The sequence below is a fragment of the Alosa alosa genome, chromosome 3 (genome assembly GCF_017589495.1).
Source record: "Alosa alosa isolate M-15738 ecotype Scorff River chromosome 3, AALO_Geno_1.1, whole genome shotgun sequence".
Classification (NCBI taxonomy): Eukaryota; Metazoa; Chordata; class Actinopteri; order Clupeiformes; family Clupeidae; genus Alosa; species Alosa alosa.
Genome location: NC_063191.1, coordinates 518,673 through 541,261, shown reverse-complemented (window position 1 = coordinate 541,261; position 22,589 = coordinate 518,673). Strand labels below are relative to the sequence as shown.

Genomic DNA, 22,589 nt, shown 5'->3' with positions numbered 1-22,589 from the left:
TATGGGATATTGGCACTCACACACACACACACACGTATGGAATAGTGTCGTACACACACACACAACAATGGAATAATTCATGGAATAGTGTCGCCACACACACACACACACGATGGAATAGTGTTGCATCACACAACCGTCATGGAATAGTGTTGCTCACCATCACCTGCGATGGAATAGTGTCGTTCACACACACACACACATGCGCATGGAATGTGTGCACCACACACACACACACACACACACATGTATGGAATAGTGTCGTTCACACACACACACACCTATGGAATGAGTGTTGCTTTTTTACACACCTGCGGGGATGGAAAGTGTTGCTCACACACACACACAATCATCACATCGTTATGGATAGTGTTGCACACGACATGGGTCGGGTGTCGTCGCACACAACAATATGCACATGTATGGAATAGTGTTGCTCACACACGCGTGTGGGAATGGTGGCTTACACTGCGACGGAATAGTGTTGTAAAACCGCACACACACACCGCATGGGAATGGATGCCGTTGTCACACACACCGTTACCGATGGAATAGTGTTGCTTTGTTTTTCACACAAACACACACACACACACACGCATAATGGAATAGTGTTGCACACACACACACACAATGGAATCAATATCACACACACACCGAATAGTGGAAGTTTGCACCACCACACACACACACACACACACATACACATCACTGCGGTATGGAATGGTACTCACCTGCGTGTGTGGATGTGTTGCTCACACAAACACACACACACACACACACACACACACACCGTATGGAATAGTGCTGCTCGACACACACACACACACATCGTATAGCCAGTGCTGCACCACACACACACACACACACACAATACACACACACACACACACATAATGGATAGTGTTGCCCACACACACACACACATGTACCAGTGTCGCTCACACACACACACACACACACCTGCGTATAGTGTGCCACACATCGAAAAGTGCTGCTCACACACACACACACACGTTGGAATACAGTCACCACCTGTACACACACACACATATGGAATATGGACATGGTCATTCACACACACGTATGGAATAGTTTACCGCCACACACACACACACACACACACACACACACACACACGTATGGAATAGTGTTGCGCACACACACACACACACACACACACACACACACACACACACACACGTATGGAATAGTGTCGCTCAATAATGGAACAATGGTAGTGTTGCTCACCAATAACACCTGCAATTATGGAATAGTGTTGCACACACACACACACACACATATGGAATAGTGTTGCTCACACACACACACACACAACACACACACGTATGGAATAGTGTTGCTCACACACACACACACACACACACACGTATGGAATAGTGTTGCTCTCACACACACACACACACACACGGAATAGTGTTGCTCACACACACACACACACATGTATGGAATAGTGTTGCACACACACACACACACACACACACACACACACATGGAATAGTGTTGCTCACACACACACACACACGTATGGAACAGTGTTGCACACTTGCACACACACACACACACACGTATGGAATAGTGTTGCACACACACACACACACACACGTATGGAATAGTGTTGCACACACACACGTATGGAATAGTGTTGCACACACACACACACACATATGGAATAGTACACAAATGTATGTTGTCACTCACTCTGCTTCGAACTGGTTGGGTGTAAGGATCTCGGCGATGGGAACCACTTTCTCCTTATAAACTGGCAACAACACCTCCGGAACATACTGAAACATACACACACACACTACAGTAAGACATCGGATTAAAACATTCCAAACTGTTTGTTTTATTGTTTGCTTGTTTGTTTTAGTTAGCGAACGCAGTGTTTGTGACAGAAGACTGTTGAGAACACTTACCACAGTTGCGCTATCCGGAGAAATTTTTTTGGTCACCTCTATTAACGATTTACGGCTCCCCCATTGTTTACATGTGTTGAATGGAAGTCAATGGGAGCCGTAAATCGTTAAAAGAGGTGACCAACGAATTTGTCCGGATAGCGTGACGGCGGTGCTGGTAGGGGGACAGTTGGTAAGTGTTCTTAACAGTCTTCTGTAATAAACTCCGGGTTCGCTAACTAGGTTGTTGGTGCTTCGTTTTATGTGTAGAGGCCCTAAGGAAGCTACTGACAAGGTTTGGTGCTATTTTGAACAATATTACTGGTTTAAAAAATGCTATTTGGGAAGCGTTTAGCGAAAATGACCGTGTCCACGGCTTATTTGATGTGATGCAGAAAAACACCCTTGGGTCAATTACACTTTAACTAGTATTCTATTTGAATTAGTACTAGTCTAAAGTCTTAATGATGGTTAACTCTAAAGTCTTATTGAGGGTTAACTCTATTGTAATTAGTACTAGTCTAAAGCCTTAATGAGGGTTAACTCTATTGTAATTAGTATTAGTCTAAAGTCTTAATGAGGGTTAACTCTAAAGTCTTAATGAGCATGTATGTGTGCACCTGCATGTGTGTGTGTGTGTGTGTGTGTGTGTGTGTGTAACTCTTACCATTGAGCCATGGTCTCCCATCACAGGGTCACACACTGCAAGAGAATCACACACACACTATCATGGGTGTTTCTTGAGTGTGTTTATTTTGTGTATGTATTTATGTGTGTGTGTGTGTGTGTGTGTGTATGTGTGAGCATGCATGCATGCATGCATGCATGTGACCATGTGTCTTCCATCGCAGGGCACCTGCATTGCCAGTTTGCGTCCACTGGTGTTTATGTGTGTGTCCATCGTGTGGTTTGTGCTTGTGTGCACCTGCATAAGGCGCGTCACCTGCATGTGTGTACCCACATGTACCTGCGCTATGTGCATGTGTGTGTGTGTGTGGTGTAACATGTGCAAAGCGCTGCGGTGTAAGTGTGAGCTCACTCACCGTACACCAGTTTGGGGTTTATGTTCCTCAGTTCCTGGATCATATCAACAACCCTCTGCAGGAAAGACTCATCTCTGCTGTAGCCTGAGAACACACACACACACACACACACACACACACACACACACACGCGACGCAGACGCCAAAGCTCGCCAAGATTATCACACGCCGCTGCTATCACACACATCGCGCGACGCGACTTACACACACACACACACACACACAAAGCCATTAGCCGATCAGAGACTCCCATTCCCAAGAATCAGCCAATCAGACACAGCTCTCAGGCCAATAGCCAATCAGACACAACTCTCAGGCCAATAGCCAATCACAGTGGGCTGCCTCTCAGGCCAATAGCCAATCAGACACAACTCTCAGGCCATTAGCCTATCAGACACAACTCTCAGGCCAATAGCCAAACAGACACAACTCTCAGGCCAATAGCCAATCAGACACAACTCTCAGGCCATTAGCCTATCAGACACAACTCTCAGGCCATTAGCCTATCAGACACAACTCTCAGGCCATTAGCCTATCAGACACAACTCTCAGGTCAATAGCCAATCAGATTAGCATCAGACACAACTCTCAGGCCATTAGCCTATCAGACACAACTCTCAGGTCAATAGCCAATCACAGTGGGCTGCCTCCACAACTCTCAGGCCAATAGCCAATCACAGTGGGCTGCCTCCACAACTCTCAGGCCAATAGCCAATCACAGTGGGCTGCCTCCACAACTCTCAGGCCAATAGCCAATCACAGTGGGCTGCCTCCACTGAAAGGTGGCTTTGAGACTGATGGTGCAGGAAGTTCGCAATACATTTATTACAGAAGCTGAGCACTGTGTACAACATTAACCTAACATATACCTAACCTAACATAAACGCTTTAACCTTAGTGTACAACATTAACCTTACATATACCTAACCTAACATAAACGCTTTAACCTTAGTGTACAACATTAACCTTAGTGTAAACCCATTAACCTTAGTGTAAACCCATTAACCTTAGTGTACAACATTAACCTTAGTGTAAACCCATTAACCTTAGTGTAAACCCATTAACCTTAGTGTAAACCCATTAACCTTAGTGTAAAACCCATTAACCTTAGTTAACCCCATTAACCTTTAGTAAACCCATTAACCTTAGTGTAAACCCATTAACCTTAGTGTAAACCCATTAACCTTAGTGTAAACCCATTAACCTTAGTGTAAACCCATTAACCTTAGTGTAAACGCATTAACGCATTAACCTTAGTGTAAACGCATTAACCTTAGTATAAATGCATTAACCTTAGTGTAAACCCATTAACCTTAGTGTAAACCCATTAACCTTAGTGTAAACGCATTAACCTTAGTATAAATGCATTAACCTTAGTGTAAACGCATTAACCTTAGTGTAAACGCATTAACCTAAATGTAAACAATGTGTCACACATTAACCTTAGTATAAACGCATTAACCTTAGTGTAAACACATTAACCTTAGTGTAAACGCATTAACCTAAATGTAAACAATGTGTCACACATTAACCTTAGTGTAAACGCATTAACCTTAGTGTAAACACATTAACCTTAGTGCAAACGCATTAACCTTATGTAAACAATGTGTCACACATTAACCTTAGTGTAAACGCATTAACCTTAGTGTAAACACATTAACCTGAGTGTAAACACATTAACCTTAGTGTAAATGTAAACGCATTAACCTAAATGTAAACAATGTGTCACACATTAACTCATTGAATGCCAAGCTGTTTTCGGGAGCTTTGTCCTAGAGTGCCAGCAATCTAGAACATTGTTGATGATTTTTGTACAGCCACAGCATATTCTGTGTTATAGCTATGAACACATACAATGGCTCATTTAAAAGGTGAGACTTTAAGCTCGGTGGTGCAAACCGTATTTCTACACACATCTGTTCCTGAGAAATCCCAAGCTAAACAGTGGCTAGTTTTCATCAAAATCGCTGTTTTTTCTAGAAATGGCGATATAACGCCTTTTCATGAAATATGAAGTGTTACCTGTTACTTACTTGTGTAAACTTTCCGGGAAGTGATCAGCGACCTGGCGAGACTGCCACCTAGTGATAGACCCACGAAAAATGGCCTGGTTTTGACCTGACGGCATGCGCCACTGATTCAACCCAATGCGGCAAACCGAAAGTTATGATAAAATGTCCAGATAAAAAAGTCCAGATTGTGCGTTTTGATCGTCATATATTTCATTTCCATTAATCACAGAGTTCCCAAAATCACATATAAGGTGTGTTAGAGTGTCTAGTTTCGTAATTTAAAAAAAAAGCTAAAAACGTAAAATTACGTTTTTGGCACTCAATGAGTTAACCTTAGTGTAAATGCATTAACCTTAGTGTAAACGCATTAACCTAAATGTAAACAATGTGCCACACATTAACCTTAGTGTAAACGCATTAACCTTAGTGTAAACAATGTGTCACACATTAACCTTAGTGTAAACAATGTGTAGAACATTAACCTTAGTGTAAACACTGTGTAAACGCATAAACCTTAGTGTAAACAATGTGTAGAACGCATTAACCTTAGTGTAAACACTGTGTAAAACGCATTAACCTTAGTGTAAACACTGTGTAAACGCATTAACCTTAGTGTAAACAATGTGTAGAACGCATTAACCTTAGTGTAAACAATGTGTAAAATCTATTAACCTTAGTGTAAACAATGTGTAGTGTAACACTGTAAACTAGGGCTGTCAATCGATTAAAAAAATTAATCTAATTAATTACATACTCTGTGATTAATTAATCTAAATTATTCAAATGAATCATTGAATAATCAGCATAAGTGACATTAAAGTTCAAAAACTCTTTTATTATTATTTTCATGGTTCAAATAATGGCCATACTAATCTATGATATGACCTAATATGCTGAGGAAATAAATTCAAAAGTGCTTTGGGAAGAAGTTTTTTTTTTCACATACAAGGCATTTCAGGCCACAGATATAACCTAGGAGACACAATGAAAATAAATTAACACTCCCCTCAATGTCAACACAATTTCTTTGCATTGATGTGCGACTTCAGAGTTGACGCAGTCCGGTGATATGCAAATTCCTTGCAGCAGACAGCAGACTTTATTTTAATCAACACTTTATTTTTATCAACACCATCAGGCTGTTTTTTAAAAGTAAATGTTCCAATCAATGATCTAGGCAGCACATTTTCTTCTCTCCCCTTCATTTTACAGTCTAATGGTTACTGACTAGAACGGCTCGGGGTCAAAGGTCATACGGAATCAATTAATCTGCGATATTTTTTTTTAATCAGTTATTTTTTCTCAAATTAATTAATCGAAATTAATGAGTTATTTTTTTCAAACACATTAACCATTAGAACTCCAGTGGCCCGGGGCGGTGCTGCTGACGCTCCCTCGACCAGCACGCTCCCTTGACCAGCACGCTCCCTTGGGAAACCACCAGCACGCTCCCTTGAGAAACCACCAGCACGCTCCCTTGACCAGCTGTAACCCACATGGCAGGCTGGTCTACCAGCTACACCAGCAAAGACCAGCTAAAACCAGCTACCAGCATATGCTGGTTTCTAGCTGTTTTTTTCAGCAGGGATCTCTTCAGTTAAGGGTCTCAATCCTCCACCACCACCATCAGCTACTTCACTGTCAGCAGATGACTTTATTGATGAATAGATTAATATTTTTCACTGAAAATAAGTGCTCAATTTGATAAACCTATACGGAGGAGTTTGCCCTGTGTTGGCATGACTCTCTCCTCTTGTTGAAGGAGCGGTTATTCTACTGCTTCAGCGAAGTTGTCCAACAACATGCCCTTTGTTTGTACACTGCTACGTAGTTCCGAGATGGCGCCAGTGTGTTTGTCGGCTTGCCGTCTGCTCCGAGAGCTCCTACCTGTTCGTTTGTTGTGTCTCTCACTGCTAATTCTTCTGCTGCTGTGCGAACCCTCAGTGGCTTTTCTTACTTATGATCGCCAGTCTCTGTTGCACATTAAGAACTGTTTCGAGCAATACACGAGTGGAAATCCGGCTGCCAGTTTCAAACACCATCCTACGTTCTCTCACCTGCCAGTGGAGTGCGTTCCCCGGCTCCCTTGCTGCTCTGCTCGCCGCCAGAAACGTCAGAAGCGGCGGGGTAAACGCGGAGGTCTCCGAGTGAAGATCAAGGCCTGGGCCCGTCTCGCTGTCTCACAGCCATGGTCAGGTTTGCGCGGTCGCCGCCTACCCCACACAGGTCGGGTTGATCTTTCCCTGACTCGGCGATCCTGGGACCTGAACTACTCCTGCCATATACCCATTGTCCCACGGCTTCCCTCGGAACCTGTCATTCCCATCCGATCGAGACCTCGCATCTGCAGTGGTGGAGTAAACCCGGATAACATCCGACAGTTGGAATTCTCTCGTTGTGTGCAGCTCGCGACACACACTGAAGCGAAAGTGGCGCTTGTCAACAGCAGATCAGTGTTAAGACGTTCATACTAAATGACTTTTTCTCCCAAAATGAATTGGATCTATTATTTTTGACTGAGACCTGAATTTCTGCCGGAGTCGGTGAGGCCGCTGCCTTTGGTGAACTGTGCCCTACAAACTGCTCTTTCATTAGCACTCCCAGGCGCTCTGGACGCGGAGGTGGAGTAGCTCTCGTTTATAAAAGCGTTTTAAAAATTCAGCCGCTATCCACGAGAACCTTTTCTACTTTTGAACTGCAATGTGTTACTGTGGAATCAAATCAGAATCCACTGCTGTGCATATTGATTTACAGACCTCCAAAGCCTGATAAAGACTTTATTACAGAATTTTCATCTTTTTTATCTGACTTTGTGTCAGTGTATGATCGCCTATTATTACTTGGTGATTTTAATATCCACGTCTGCTGTCCTGATAAACCCATGGTCAAGGAGTTTTGTTACGTGTTGGATTCGTTTGGCTTCACCCAGCACATTGATCAAGCTACCCATATACTGGGTCATACTCTAGATCTCGTCCTATCCTATGGTTTTTCTGTTGAAAACATCACAGTGGACAGTGCTATTTTTCGACAACAAGCCTATCTTTTAACATTAACATTGGAAATGTTCAGATAGTCAAAGCCCCGAAAATTCGCTTAAAATTAAAACCCACAGGCTACGCCCAATTTACTGACTCTTTTTTAAGTAAAGATGTAGCCTCAGCTATGGTGGCAGCTGCTGATGCTTCATGTAGCCCTGACGATTTAATTGTCTTATTTAACTCTTCCTGCTCAGAGATTTTGGACTCAGTAGCCCCTCTCAAATTCAAACAGCCCAATTTTAAACCCAAGGTGAGGTATGATGACCATACTCACTCACTCAGGCAGATCTGTCGCAGAGCTGAAAGGAAGTGGAAGAAAGACCGCCTCACCATCTCCTTCCAAATTTTTAAAGCTGCGTTATCATCTTTTCAGACCGCTGCCAAAATTGCCAGAGCCAGACATTTCTCAGATATCATTAACCGACATTCCAATAGACCCAAAATCCTGTTTAACACAATAAACTCCATCATCAACCCACCTCTTTCTCCAGCCCCCATTATAAACTCAGACATCTGCTCTTCTGAAGCACTGAGAGTAGCTAAGTCCTCTACTCAATCATCAGTATTAATTCTACTAGACATACAGTATCTATAGCCTTTGATAGTGTAAAAAGGAGAATGTCATGGAGTGTGATTTGGCAGGGACAGGTATCAAAGTCTCATGACCTCACCACAGGTGTGCCTCAGGGATCAGTATTAGGGCCCTTACTTCTATTTAGACCAGTTCCTTGGGTGAGACTATTTGTCCCATGGATTTGACTATCACTGCTATGCGGACAATTCTCAACTGGTCTTTCGCACCCGAGAACTTTACAGTTTCCCATCGGATTTCTGGATACCTTAAAGGAGCATTTCACCGCTGGATACCTTAAAGGAGCATTTCACCGCTGGATACCTTAAAGGAGCATTTCACCACCGGATACCTTAAATGAACCTTAAATACCAACACGACTTCGAGCTGCAACTAGCGGCAACCTTTCGAAATTCAGTGTTGGGGGTAACTAATTATAAAGTAATGGATTAATGTCATTTTGTTACTTAACTTTCTGAGTAAGAAAGTGTAGCAATGCTTACAATTCAAATCAAGTATCTATTATTACAGTTACTGGATACTTTGTTCCTTTTTTTGCTTCAATAAAAACACTGGCCTATACACAATTATTTGTTATCTAATCCTAACCCAAGATAAAAAGTTATTTCATTGTTATGTGTAGGAAGAGCACACACCACTTCTCCAACACTACACTCTTTCACCATCATTCTATCTCAATCAAGACAAAATGACAAATGAAAATCAGAAAAGGTTTACTGGACTTTCTTCCAAATAGGCCCACGACCATACGCAGTACACACACACACACACACACACACACACACACACACCCCTTGCTGTCTCATATACTTTGCCAGTCAAGGTATCACGTTCAAAAATAGGTGGTCACATTTTACAAAAATAGTAATTATTGATTGGATGCTGCTGGAGAGTGTGGGCCCCATGTGATAAAATCCAGAAAAAAAAAATATAGGTGCACTTACTACCAAAACCTTTGCAATCAATGATTTTATCAGTGAAAAAAAATTGGATTTTCTGTTTCTTGTTGAAACCTGGCTGACTTCAGACAGCTTAAGCTGTTTTGTTGAAACTTGTCCCCAAATTATAATTTCTTCCACTCAATTAGACAAGGCAAACGAGGTGGTGGAATTGCCTCCATTCTCTCAAACAAATATAGTTGCACTAGAGTCAACTTTGGCGAATTCGCTTCCTTTGAGTATATTGCCCTCACTCTGAAGGCTGACCCAGCTGTACTTCTATTAACCTTATACCGCCCTCCTAAACTATGGACTGGCTTTCTCGACCAGTTTTCTGAACTTATGTCGCTCATCATCACTAGCTATGATCGGATAATTGTAAATGGCTTACTTTTAATATTCATGTCAATAAGACAACTGATGCTAAAGCCAGTAAGTTCCTTAATGTGTTGGACAGTTTAGAGCTAAAGCAGCATGTTACAGGACCCACCCACAACCTTGGCAACACCCTCGATCTAGTCATTTCTAGAGAGATAGAAGTCACAGACTTATCAGTAATATATATAAATATGTCTGATCATTATTGTGTATCTTTTAATGTAGTACTACATACTCCAAAAATTCATCCCGAAATTGTAATCAAATCGCGACTCTTGGACATTAGAGCAGAACAGCAGTTCATAGCTCTTATAGACTCCATAAATGTATATATTTTACATCATCCCATTGATCAAATGGTAGAGGCTCTCAATCGTGAATTAGGCGGTCTGCTTGACAGAGTGGCACCCTTAAAGACTAAAAAAAGGCCCTGTAGCAAACTGACACCTTGGATGAACGAAAATATCCATGATCTAAAAAGATCATGTAGAAAAGCTGAGAGAATATGGAGAAAAACTAAGTTACAGGTTCACCATGCCATTCTAAAAGAAAAAATAGCAAATTATAATAGAGCTATTCGGAATGAGAGAAGGAACCACTTCTCTAAGGCCTAGTCCACACGTACCAAACCAATCTTTTTTTCCTCCGTTTTCCCTGGAACCGTATCAAGAATATTTGCGTCCAAACGGATCCATCTCAACACGACCCAACACGTTACTTCATACCCCAGGCCTATAGGTGGCACTGTGTCAGAAATTCACCAAAACTTGCAAAACTTGCGCTTTAAAAACAGACAGAATAGGCTACGGCGAAATGGCTAGTGCAAGGAAACCAGAATTGTTTGTGTGGACTGATGGTGAACTGTCAACTGTAGTCAACTGTAAAACTAATAAACTTTGTTTTACGGTTTGTGAAGGGTGCAGTCCCGTCCTTTATTTGGCTAACGAGGTAGGCCTACTAATCACCTTTTACTTTCTTTGGTTGTAGGATAGTCCGTGATTCACATTAGTTTTGGCTATCACCGCAATTAGGCTACTAAACGCAAGGCTTACCCAAGTTCTAGGCTATTCTGTCGCCACATTTATAATATTGCTATAAAACCTTCGTTAGTAACAGTCAATACTTTTGCCTGCATCAAATCGTGCATTCGCATTCAGTGTACTACCATCGGCTTAACGTGAGTTCTAAGCGTCTTTGTATACTTATATCTGATTTCACTCGACTGTGAATGCATGTATATATGTTGTAAGACATGTAAAATAAATTAATGACACTGGCACTACGCACAAAATTAATGTAGCCTAAACTTACACCGCACTTTCCTAATAAAAGTTCTCTGGCCACTGACAGTAGCTAGAATGCATAAAAACACCGGAAAAACAGTGTTCAGTCCACCAAGTCATAAGCTATCCGCTGCGCAGCATCAGTTGTGATATTTATGTTAACGGAGTGTAATCGTGAGGTAATGTCATGTATGAAAACTAGTATTGTTAGGCAATACTATAAGTGCAAGTCCAGGGCAGCTGAGGTGTGGCGATGACATCATCGATATAAGCAGCAGGATGTGCGGTTTGGCTGTCTAAACGAACTCAAACGGGCTCACGGTTACAGATTTCTCCACTCTGGGACCAGGTTTCAGAAAAGTGCGGTTTCGGGCAGTGCGTTTACAGGATTCGTTTGGACGCTTGGCCAAGACGAAGCAAAACCTCTGCGTTTAACCTAAAAAGCGTCTCCGTGTGGGCAGGCCCTAAGGTAATTGCTGAAAACAGTGGAAACTCTAGGGTGTTGTTCTCTACCATTGATAGGCTATTGCATCAAACACCTTTTGATACACTCAGTCAGGCATCCTGTAGGCATCCACAAGTAATATGTTTGATAGTACACCCAAAAACAGCCCCCCAAAATGAAGGTCCTTTAGCACTATTACTCAATCTGAGCTTGGTAAAATTATAACTCAAAACGGCTCCTCAACATGTGTGTTAGATCCAATCCCTACTAGATTCCTCAAAAAAGTATATGATAGCTTAGCTCCCTTTATTCTCAAGGTGATAAATACCTCATTAGAAACAGGTATATTTCCAACTGCTTTTAAAACCGCTGTTGTGACTTAAAAACTTTACTTAAAAAGTCAAATCTTGACCATACCAATCTGAGCAACTACAGGCCTATATCAAATCTACCATTCCTGAGCAAAGTACTTGAAAAAGTTGTTTGTAATCAGTTAAATACCTTCCTCAACGAAAACAGTATCCTTGAAAAATTCCAATCAGGTTTTAGATCAAATCACAGCACAGAAACGGCTCTAGTAAAAATAGTCAATGATCTCAGACTGGCTACTGACTCAAACAAAGTCTCAATCCTTATTCTTCTGGATTTGAGTGCGGCATTTGACACCATTGATCATAGCATCCTAATTCACCGCCTCGCGAAGTGGGTGGGTCTCTCTGATAATGCTCTAAACTGGTTTCAAACCTACATTACTGGCAGATTTTTATATCAGTCTAGGAGATCATGTATCTGAAAAACATGACTTGCCTTTTGGTGTGGCCCAGGGGAGCTGCCTTGGTCCCCTGCTATTTTCCCTATATATGCTTCCACTGGGAAACGTCATAAGTCAGCATAATGTAAACCTCCACAGCTACGCAGATGATACCCAATTGTATATTTCTGTGGAGCCAACTAACCCAGATGGCCTTTGCTCCCTCACTGCATGCCTAACCTCCATTAATCAGTGGATGAGCAAAACAATTTTGAAACTAAATGATCACAAAACAGAGGTACTTTTGGTTGGACCAAAACTAAAGCGAGATATTGTTCTTAATCTGGGGAACTTGGCGCACCAGGTCAAACCAAAAGTAACAAGCCTCGGTGTCATCTTAGATGCAGAGTTAAGTTTTAAGCCCCATATCAGTAAAGTTACTCAGACAGCCTATTTCCACTTGCCAAAGTGCGGCCCTTTTTAACTCAACAAGATGCAGAAAAACTAATTTACGCCTTTATCACTAGCAGGTTAGACTACTGCAATGCACTTTTCACTGGTCTTCCCAAAAAACATCTAAAGAAATTGGCACTCATACAGAACTCTGCGGCTAGACTTTTAACTAAGACTAAGAAGAGAGAACACATCACCCCTGTGTTGGCTGAACTGCACTGGCTCCCTATTTCCTATAAAATTGATTTTAAGGTTATGTTAATTACTTACAAAGCTCTGAATGGCATAGCACCTTCATATATCTCTGAGCTTTTAATATATTATCAACCACAAAGGAAACTTAGATCATCCAATTCTAATCTTTTAATCGTACCCAAAGTGCTCCACAAGCAAAGTGGAGAAGCTGCTTTTATCCATTATGCCCCCAAACTATGGAACACCCTGCCTCTGTACATCAAGCAGGCGAGTTCAGCAAATATTTTTAAAAAAGATCTGAAAACATACCTGTACAGGAAAGCTTTTAGTTAACTCATCTTATCCTGTAGACTACTTTTTCAGATTATTCTACATCTGCTGCCATTGGAGGCTTAGCCAATAAAGCAGATGTGCTCCCCTATTAAGTCAGGTTCTGCTCAAGGTTTCTTCCTGAAATATGGGAGTTTTTCCTTGCCACAGTTGCCATATGGCGTGCTTGTGGGGAGTAAGAGGGTTAAGGCTGCCAGTCTTATGACATGTCATTTTTTATATTTTTGATATGTTGCTGAGTGGATCATAATGACTGACTGACTGACTATTATTGTGTTACATGCTTCAAATGTAAAGCACTTTGAACTGCATTCTGTGTATGAAAGGTGCTATACAAATAAAGCTTATTATTATTATTATAAAATACTTTTGGGCCTGCATGCTCCCCGTGACGGAAATTTTGAAAAATAACCCCTTAAATGATGACTTCTGGGGAATTTTGTGGAAACTAATTGATAAATTGACTTATATTATATTATACTATATTGATAGCAAATTACAATAAAGCCTATAAAAACCTACACAGGTTGTTATATTCAACTAATTTTAAGCGAGTCTATTGGGACTTTGATCTCATCACATACTACATAAAGGGAGTATCGTATAGCCTAAATCTTATCTTATAGCCTAAATCTTATCTTATAGCCTAAACAAAGCAACACTGAGCCACTGAGCCAGGCAGTCGACTCTTCCACCTCTGACTACGTCTGCACATTCTTGTTTGCTGGCTCCATATGTGACTTGACGGCATTCACTCCCATTCAGGGGACATTTATTGTCTTTTTACAGACGTGGCAATAAGCCTCTGTGGCAAGAAGTGCCCTTGAGCAAGGCACCTAACCCCTCACTGCTCCCCAAGCGTCGCTGTAGCAGTGCGTGTGTGTGCGTGTAGGTGTGTGTGTGTACCTGTGAGTATATAGTCATACTGCATGAGCTGGTTTAGTCTCAGTCCTTCATAAAGCACCTGCAGTTCATCCGCATTCAGGACTTGCCCCTTCCAATGCCCATAACCTGGAGAACAACACAAACACACACACACAATGATCAAACAAACGTGCACAAGTGGAGATCAACAGTGTGATTTTTGTGTGTCTGTGTGTGTGAGGTATCAGTGTGTTTTTGGGAGGACGAGGGTGTGTGTGTGTGTGTGTGTGTGTGTGTGTGATCAGTGCAGGGTCGGACTGGGAACAAAATTCGGCCCTGGCAATTTTCTCCTGGGACGGCCCACTACTGGACCGACGACGACCCCCCCCACACACAAGCCCACCGATACCAAACCCCCATAAATAACAAACACACAGTATCATGATGTAGCAACACTTCATAAACTGAACCCAAACATTTAGATTTGGACCTATAGCCTATAGGTTATTATAATCACAATAAACTGAACCCAAACATTTAGATTTGGACCTATAGCCTATAGGTTATTATAATCACAATAAACTGAACCCAAACATTTAGATTAGGACCTATAGCCTATAGGTTATTATAATCACAATAAACTGAACCCAAACATTTAGATTTGGACCTATAGCCTATAGGTTATAATCACAACAACACTGAACCCAAACATTTAGATTAGGACCTATAGCCTATAGGTTATAATCACAATAAACTGAACCCAAACATTTAGATTTGGACCTATAGCCTATAGGTTATTATAATCACAATAAACTGAACCCAAACATTTAGATTTGGACCTATAGCCTATAGGTTATTATAATCACAATAAACTGAACCCAAACATTTAGATTTGGACCTATGGCCTATAGGTTATTATAATCACAATAACATGGGGGTCCGGGGGGGTCTCTCCGGGATTTTTTTATTTTTATTTCTGGTTGCTAATCACACCGTTTTAAAGTGATTTGAGAGGGACAGGATTCAGGGATAGGAAGACAGGCTCATCTTCTGTCTGTCTCACGTCATGTTACCCCATGCATTAAACCACATGTCACTGCTTGACTAAATGAAATATAGGCTACTGAACATGCATGGAGATCGTCATAGTTGACAGAAATTACGATTTGTGCCAACATGTTGTAGAAACACAACCACAGCCTTTAGGCCTATTTGGTGCAAATCTTCTCCTTTACTTTGGTTATAGTCAGCGATTCACATTAACTGTAGGCCATCACCACAAGTGTATACTAAACGTTTTTGCCCAAGTTTGTGTGCCGTCATCACATTTTGCAAAATTAGGCTACCTTCGTTACTAACCTACTGTACCAGTTGATACTTTTTACGTGCATCGACTCGCGATTGATTGTGCATCTACTGTAACACTCAGTGGAGAGACTTCCACTTTCCAAGTTTCACTTTCACTGTCGTTGTGAGCTAAAAGGCTACTATATGGGAAATACTTTGAAGTTCCTTTTGAGTCCAAACATGAATAGGTTTTCTTTAACCTGTGCTACACTTTTCCACCAAGTTGTCTGCGAAAATTGTAGGCTACCGGACCAGACAAACCCTTTACTACAGTAGCCTACATGGTGCAGTAAATGGAAGCTCTTAAGTATACGTGCAACTAACGTCTATAAAACAATATATTTATGGAATAAAACTAGACACCTCTGATTGCTGTTTACGGTTAAACTGTGATGATGTGAACACCAGCCAGCGGAGGGCACTTATATAGCCTAGGCTACCATGCATGGACTCGTAAGCTATATTTCCCCACAAACCAAGCGGCTGCTTGGAAAAATCCACTTGAGGGGTGGGGCAGGGGGGGGCGATCGTAACACACACACTGAACCTGTCATGAAGAGGCCAAAATTATTGACCTGTCACCCCCCAATCCAAATGAATGCAACTGCATTTATAGGCTAAGCCTAGGTCTACATGACGGGCCGCAAATAGGCTAAATAACTTTAAAAAAACATTTTTTTTTAAATCCCGGAGGTCACCGGCCCACATGTGGACCGGCCCACCGGTTGTACAGATTACCAGTCCGAGCCTGGATCAGTGTGATTTTTGGAGGAGGGTGTGTGTGTGTGTGTGTGTGTGAGATTGGTGTTTTGGAGCCCCCTTTGGAGAAATGGTGTACTGCAGCTCTGCTACGTTTTGTCCTTGTGTTGTTGCCGTACCCGATCAGAAGCGGTATGCTTTGCATCGGGTAGGTTGACCGCATAAAGCATTCTTTGTTTTAATTTTGTAACTGTAAAATGTTGTTTAAGTTGAAAACTTCCAACATATCACCTGTATTATATTACTTTACATGTATTGCTAGGATATAAGTGCAATTCTAGCAACTTGGAGAAAGTTTATTAATGTTTTCATTACGACCACAAGGTCATACACACAGAGTCTGACGTGACTAGCTGTAAACTCAGCAACTTCCCTTCAGTGTGGTTTAGTTTAGTGTGCATGGAAAGTACAAGTCAGTCTAGCAAGCTATGAATGTACAGTTACAGTATTTTCCGGACTAAGTCGCATCAGTCAAAAAATGCCTCATAAAGAGGAAAAAACACATATACGTCACACGAGACTATGTAACTGGACACACAAAGGCCAGAAAGATTGAAAATTCTACCGGGAATGTTAATGAAGACGAAGAAGTAAGAGGAGGGCCCGACGAGCTGGACGATAACGAAAGAGGAGGAGGAGGAGGAAGAGGAGGACGAGGAGGAGGAGGAGCTGGACAATAACGAAGGAGGAGGGGAGGGAGGAGGAGGAGCTGGACGATAACGAAGGAGGAGGGGAGGGAGGAGGAGGAGGAAGAGGAGGACGAGGAGGAGGAGCTGGACGATAACGAAGGAGGAGGGGAGGGAGGAGGGGGGAAACCCCGTTTTCCTCGTGCCGTGTGACCCCCCCCCCCAAAACGGTGTTTTAGTGACGACATAGGGGCCTAACATTTTGACACTTAAACCCAGCTGCCGAACTCGACTTGACAGTTATTATAGCATTGCCTAGTACAATACTAGTTTTTTCATACATGACATTACCACGATTACACAGTACACATCGCAGACGGGTGCTGCGCAGCGCCAATAGCTTATCATGACTTGGTGAACTATGTGTTTTCTCGATGGATTCTACTGTCAGTGATTGACGCGAGTCAGATGTTATTAGGGAAGTGCGGTTCAGGTTTAAGTGAATTTTTGCGTAGTGCCGGTGTCATTCATTTCCTTCACGTCTTACAACATAAATAAATGCATTCATAGTCTAGTGAAGTCAGATATGACCCTACAAATCACTTACAAATCATGTTAAAGGGACACTAGGCAACGTTTTCGTATTAATTACTCATTTTCGTAAGTCGGTATATGGTTAAATGACTCATTACAGGGCGAATGAGGACTCTCTCCCCATCCTACTGCCTGTAGGAAGAATATCCCGCTTACCCAGTTCAGTGTATCATACCCGCCCGACCCGAAGCTGGATCAGTTTACAGCACAGAGGCAGGCTAACTAAAGCAGCTAGCGATTGTTGCAAGCGATGTGTATAATGGCAGAGCGGCGGAAGAAGCGAAAACCCTTATTTGGAAGATGCAAAGAAAAGGAAAAGAGCTTCAGACCGAGCGAGGGGGAGTTTCGTAGAGAAAAAGTATCAGGCTTGCCTGGTGTCCCTTTTAAGCCTACAGTAGCCTTTATGCGCACTAATTGTGAATGCGCGATTTGATGCAGGCAAAAAGTATCGACTGTTAGTAACGAAGGCAGGCTAAATGGCATTATAGCAATATTACAAATGTGGCAATGGTATAGCTTAGAACTTGGGTATGCCTACTAGCGTTTAGTAGCCTAGCCTATGAACTAGTGTTTAGTAGCCTAGCCTATGTACTTGCCTACTAGCGTTTAGTAGCCTAGCCTATGTACTAGCGTTTAGTAGCCTAGCTTATGTACTTGCCTACTAGCGTTTAGTAGCCTAGCCTATGTACTAGCATTTAGTAGCCTAGCCTGTGTACTTGCGTTTAGTAGCCTAGCCCATGTACTAGCGTTTAGTAGCCTAGCCTATGTACTTAAGGTGACAACAATGGGAATTGCGGACCAAAGGAAGCAAATGATATTATTTGTCTGCGTTCACCAAAGGACTGGACTGCACCCTTTACAATCCGTAAACATGAACTTTATTAGTTTTACAGTCGAAAACTGAATTGTGCTCAGGAGTGCTTTACTCACGCGACTGCTTCGGAGAATGCACAGACTGAAATAGAGAATTCTATAAAATAGTGAATCGTGAAACATCTGAATCGCCACAGCGACATCAACTTGCCTGGCATACAGTATGCACTACAGCATTTTCGCCTGTTTTCACCTCTTCGTGAGGACGCAAGAACTTTTTCAAAGGGGTCGTTAAAGGCTAAAAAATGTGCTGCATATTCCAGACCAGTAGATGGCGCCGGGCCGTGCAGAGGCTTCACATTTAATTTGCGTAGAAGAAAACATTGTTGAAACAGTTTGTTAAGCAGACACATGAAATAAGTGACTGCTACAGGGCTCTACACTAACATTTTTTTTCAAGAGCACTTGTGCGCCCAAGTTAAAAAATTTAGGAGCACAGACAAAAATTTGGGCGCACAGTCAGTTCTGTACTTAACTTACACATAATCTAACATTATACTGCAGCTAACAGTTAAACATACCAGTGCATCAATTGTGAATATTAAGAATGATTTACAACATTTAGGCTACAGGAAACAGGATTTTAAAGATCAGTGCCTACTTTATTTTCAGTCTGTTCTATTTTCCTACATTTTGTTAATGTAAAATAATATAATACATTGCCATATTTACATTTAGCCTGTATATCAAGTATCCTGCCAAATGTAGGCTAATTTATTTATTTGTGAATCCATCTATAGCTAATCCAAATATGCCCATGGTGACCTATCTGACTGCATACTGCCTAATACTACTACTAAAACAGTCCATTTACTCTTCCACAAAAATTCGGTGGATAGAAGAACTAATTTCTTCAATCTTTGCATCTTGGCTGGCTAGTCTAACTTTCCGCTTTTTCCTGCACGCTCTTGGATTTGATAGAAGCGACTACTAGCTTGAGTCCACAACGAAACTGCTAACGTTGATGGGAGGTGTAGTTTGTATGCTGCGACGTGATTCTATGGTTTGCACCAGTAATGTTTCTCGATGTTGCGGTGTATTTTGTAGACAAACATTGACATGGTTAGAAGTCATTAAAACCAGTCGCGCCTAAATATTTTTTTACTTTCGCACAGCATCATTTTTACTTTCATGTAATAAAAGGAAATGGGCGCACTGTAGAGCCCTGTGCTATGTGGAATTTCAAATGCTTACACATTGCATTAGGTCTGAGCACCACTGGAGAAAACATTAACATGCAGTAAGCTAATGTTTAACTAAGTTAAGCTAACGGTGTGCTTCTAACTTAGCCACAAAAGGCTGATGCATTGTGCACATAAATCATGACAGGGGAACGAAAAAACATTTTAATATGATAAACAAATGTTTTTTTTTTTTTCTGACAAGCAGCGTGTCAGGTCGAGTGCGGTGGCTGAGTTGAGAGGTGGGGCTATGTCGTCATAAAATTGCCGGCTGTGCCCTCTACACGCGTCTACACGGCAAAAGTTAGCCGGCGGTTTCAAAAATGCCCACTTCGGAACCCGGTTACAAAAACTATCGGTCACAGTCTCCTAAACTGGCGGTGTCGTGTACGCACAAGGCGTAACCGATAACAAAAATTCACTGGTTTCAAAAAAATCAGCGTCGTGTAGGCGGCCTTTTAGTTTAATGTGTATGTGGGAGGGGGATGGGGGGGTAAGGAGAGGGAGAGAGAAGGAGAGAATTTAGTTTAGTGTGTGTGTGTGTGTGTGGGGGGGGGTGGGTGAGAGAGAGAATTTAGTTTAGTGTGTGTGTGTGTGTGGGGGGGGGGTGAGAGAGAGAGAAAGAGAATTTAGTGTGGGGTGGGGGTGCTAGCAGTGGTGTCTGGGAGTAAACAGGGTAAGAGAACAAAGCTGTTCTTACAAAACTCAGCACCCGTGTGTGTGTGTGTGTGTGTGTGTGTGTGTGTGTGTGTGTGTGTGTGTGTGAGTATTACGCAACTCAGACCCCTCTTCATTCACACACCAGGCCTAGTGAATGCTTCACACAAACACACACACACACAGTTGTGGATGAGTGTGTGTGAGAGAGAGGCATGAGTGTGTTTGTGTGTGTGTGTCTCACACACACTCCTCTAAAACTTAACAACCATAACAACCCTATGTTTTATAAGCATTAACTCATAACAACCCTGTTTTATAAGCCTTAACTCAGCGCACACACATTAAAGCAACATAACGTGCTTCAACACTGCAGACATAACGCAACGCAACGCAACCCCGACATCCAATACGTCAGAACCACGGGAGGTCGCGCGCCCTACCTGTGTGATTGGAGAACTGGACGGAGTTGATGGAGTCCACTTCAAAGCCGAGCACCTGCGCACACACAAATACATGCGCTTGGAAATCTGAATAACAGACAGAATCTGCCGTACAAGTTAAACTCCACTCATGTCGGTCGTCTCGCGGTGGCCTCGAGTCGGGATCAGACTTACCTGTAACGGGAAGCACGCAGACTTGTTCCCCACGTAACCGCGCACCACGTGACTCTGCACGGACAGCACGCGACACTCCATTCTGACAGAAAGGGACTAAAAACACGGCGACGGGAAGACGTCTCAGGCACGAGCTTAACAGTCGGGGAAATAAGGGGAATGGCAAAGCTGAAAGCTCGCTCAGGGCTGGCTCGAGAGGTGAACTGAACTGACTGAACTCTCTCGAGCACCCGTAGCGGTCATGTACGTCATCTCACGTGGCCGGAGTGATCTCCCTGACTCTTGCGTTGTGAAACAGCCAACTTTGATCACTGCTGGTGAACACTGCAGATCTGCAACCAGCGTGCGCTCGCCAAACCCTCCATGTATTAAACTGTATGGCGGCGAAATGTCTCTAAGTTAAAGTCCACTCAAGTGCTGTTAGGGGAAAACAGCTGTCTAAACAGATCATGTTTCCTTATCAGGAGTGACACAAATGAGGACAAAGGCGCTCAAGGAGAAAGCTGTCCTCCGACGATTCGTTGTAAAAGAGTTCACGGCTGGTCTGACATCGCGTCCAGACGGAGAAGTGCCTCCCGGAACACACTAGGCTAGGCTACTAGCTTTCCGCACCACATATAAAGGCTTCGGGCAGAGCTTAGCCTTCTGAAGTTTATACAATGTAGGCTATACGGCGTCTGGGCTTGGGGTAATAAGGGGAAATGTTGATGGAACGAGTTTGGGATTGTGGTCTTAGAGGAAATGTTGATGTTGCGAATTCATGAGTGGTGAAAACTTTTGTTTTTTTGTCATTGAACGACGGACGACATACGTGACTGAGTTTGTGCATCCCATCCTGAAGTTGTGTAGAAGACAATGCCACCTCTAAGCATAGGCTACCTAAAGATCCCATCTAAAATTCATAATTAATAGTTCTGTTATTTTGATGTCTGAATTAAAGACAATAAATAATTGATGGCAAATATCAATTGTCTGATTGGCTATGGTTTCCATTGAAGATCTGTAGGCTATTAAAGGTGCTCTAAGCGTTGTTGTTAACAGGGTTGTGCACAATTCAAATGGCATATCTGCTTCCTGTTTTGCTACCTCAATTGAAATGCAAGTGAAATTCAAGAATTGAATTGTAATTTAAGAGCCAGTTTCAATTCAATTCTGGAATTTTGCTAGCCTGACGAGCCAGACCCACATTAAAATGTAGGGTCTGGGCACTCACCGTTCGCAGTACTCAGTCCGAGGGGCGGGATAATCGGTTGTCTTTCAAATTCCCTCTGCATGCAATAGAGCATCACAGTCCCGCCCACAGGAGTTTCCGGAAGTAAGAATTCAATGCAATTTCTCCATCAATTCGGGTATAAGCCATAAAAACTTAACTGCACATGGTAGACTCAAAACCAGCTACGGCTGTACTAAGCGATTGTGTATGCTCATATAGACACCAAAAGTTCACAGGGCACTCACCTCGTTTTGAGATAAATGTCTTTTATTCGCGATGTCTTGCATAAGTACTTCATTACCCACAATCCTGAACAATCCCACAGTGATGCCTCTGATTGGTGGAAAGGCCGTTATGATCATAGTCTGAAACTCTAGCGAAAATGATTGACAAAGATGGCAGAGCCTTACTGCATAAGGCAAAAATCTTCATGTGAATAAAAACTTTCTAGACGAACATTGGTACTTGTATCAACAAGGAT

At 42.3% G+C, this 22,589-nt stretch overlaps 1 protein-coding gene across 1 annotated transcript in view; it reads right to left on the bottom strand.

The window, feature by feature from the left end:
• The window catches only part of pdxka (pyridoxal (pyridoxine, vitamin B6) kinase a), a 33,595-nt gene extending 12,416 nt beyond the window's left edge, over positions 1-21,179 (bottom strand). The window contains exons 1-6 of the mRNA XM_048239910.1: positions 20,896-21,179; positions 20,722-20,776; positions 14,284-14,388; positions 2,960-3,043; positions 2,584-2,618; positions 1,720-1,805 (exon numbers count right to left, since the gene is read on the bottom strand). Coding sequence (XP_048095867.1) covers positions 1,720-1,805; positions 2,584-2,618; positions 2,960-3,043; positions 14,284-14,388; positions 20,722-20,776; positions 20,896-20,976 — 446 coding nt within the window. The 5' untranslated portion in view covers positions 20,977-21,179. The remainder of the gene's footprint in view (positions 1-1,719; positions 1,806-2,583; positions 2,619-2,959; positions 3,044-14,283; positions 14,389-20,721; positions 20,777-20,895) is intronic.
• Positions 21,180-22,589: the final 1,410 nt, after the last annotated feature.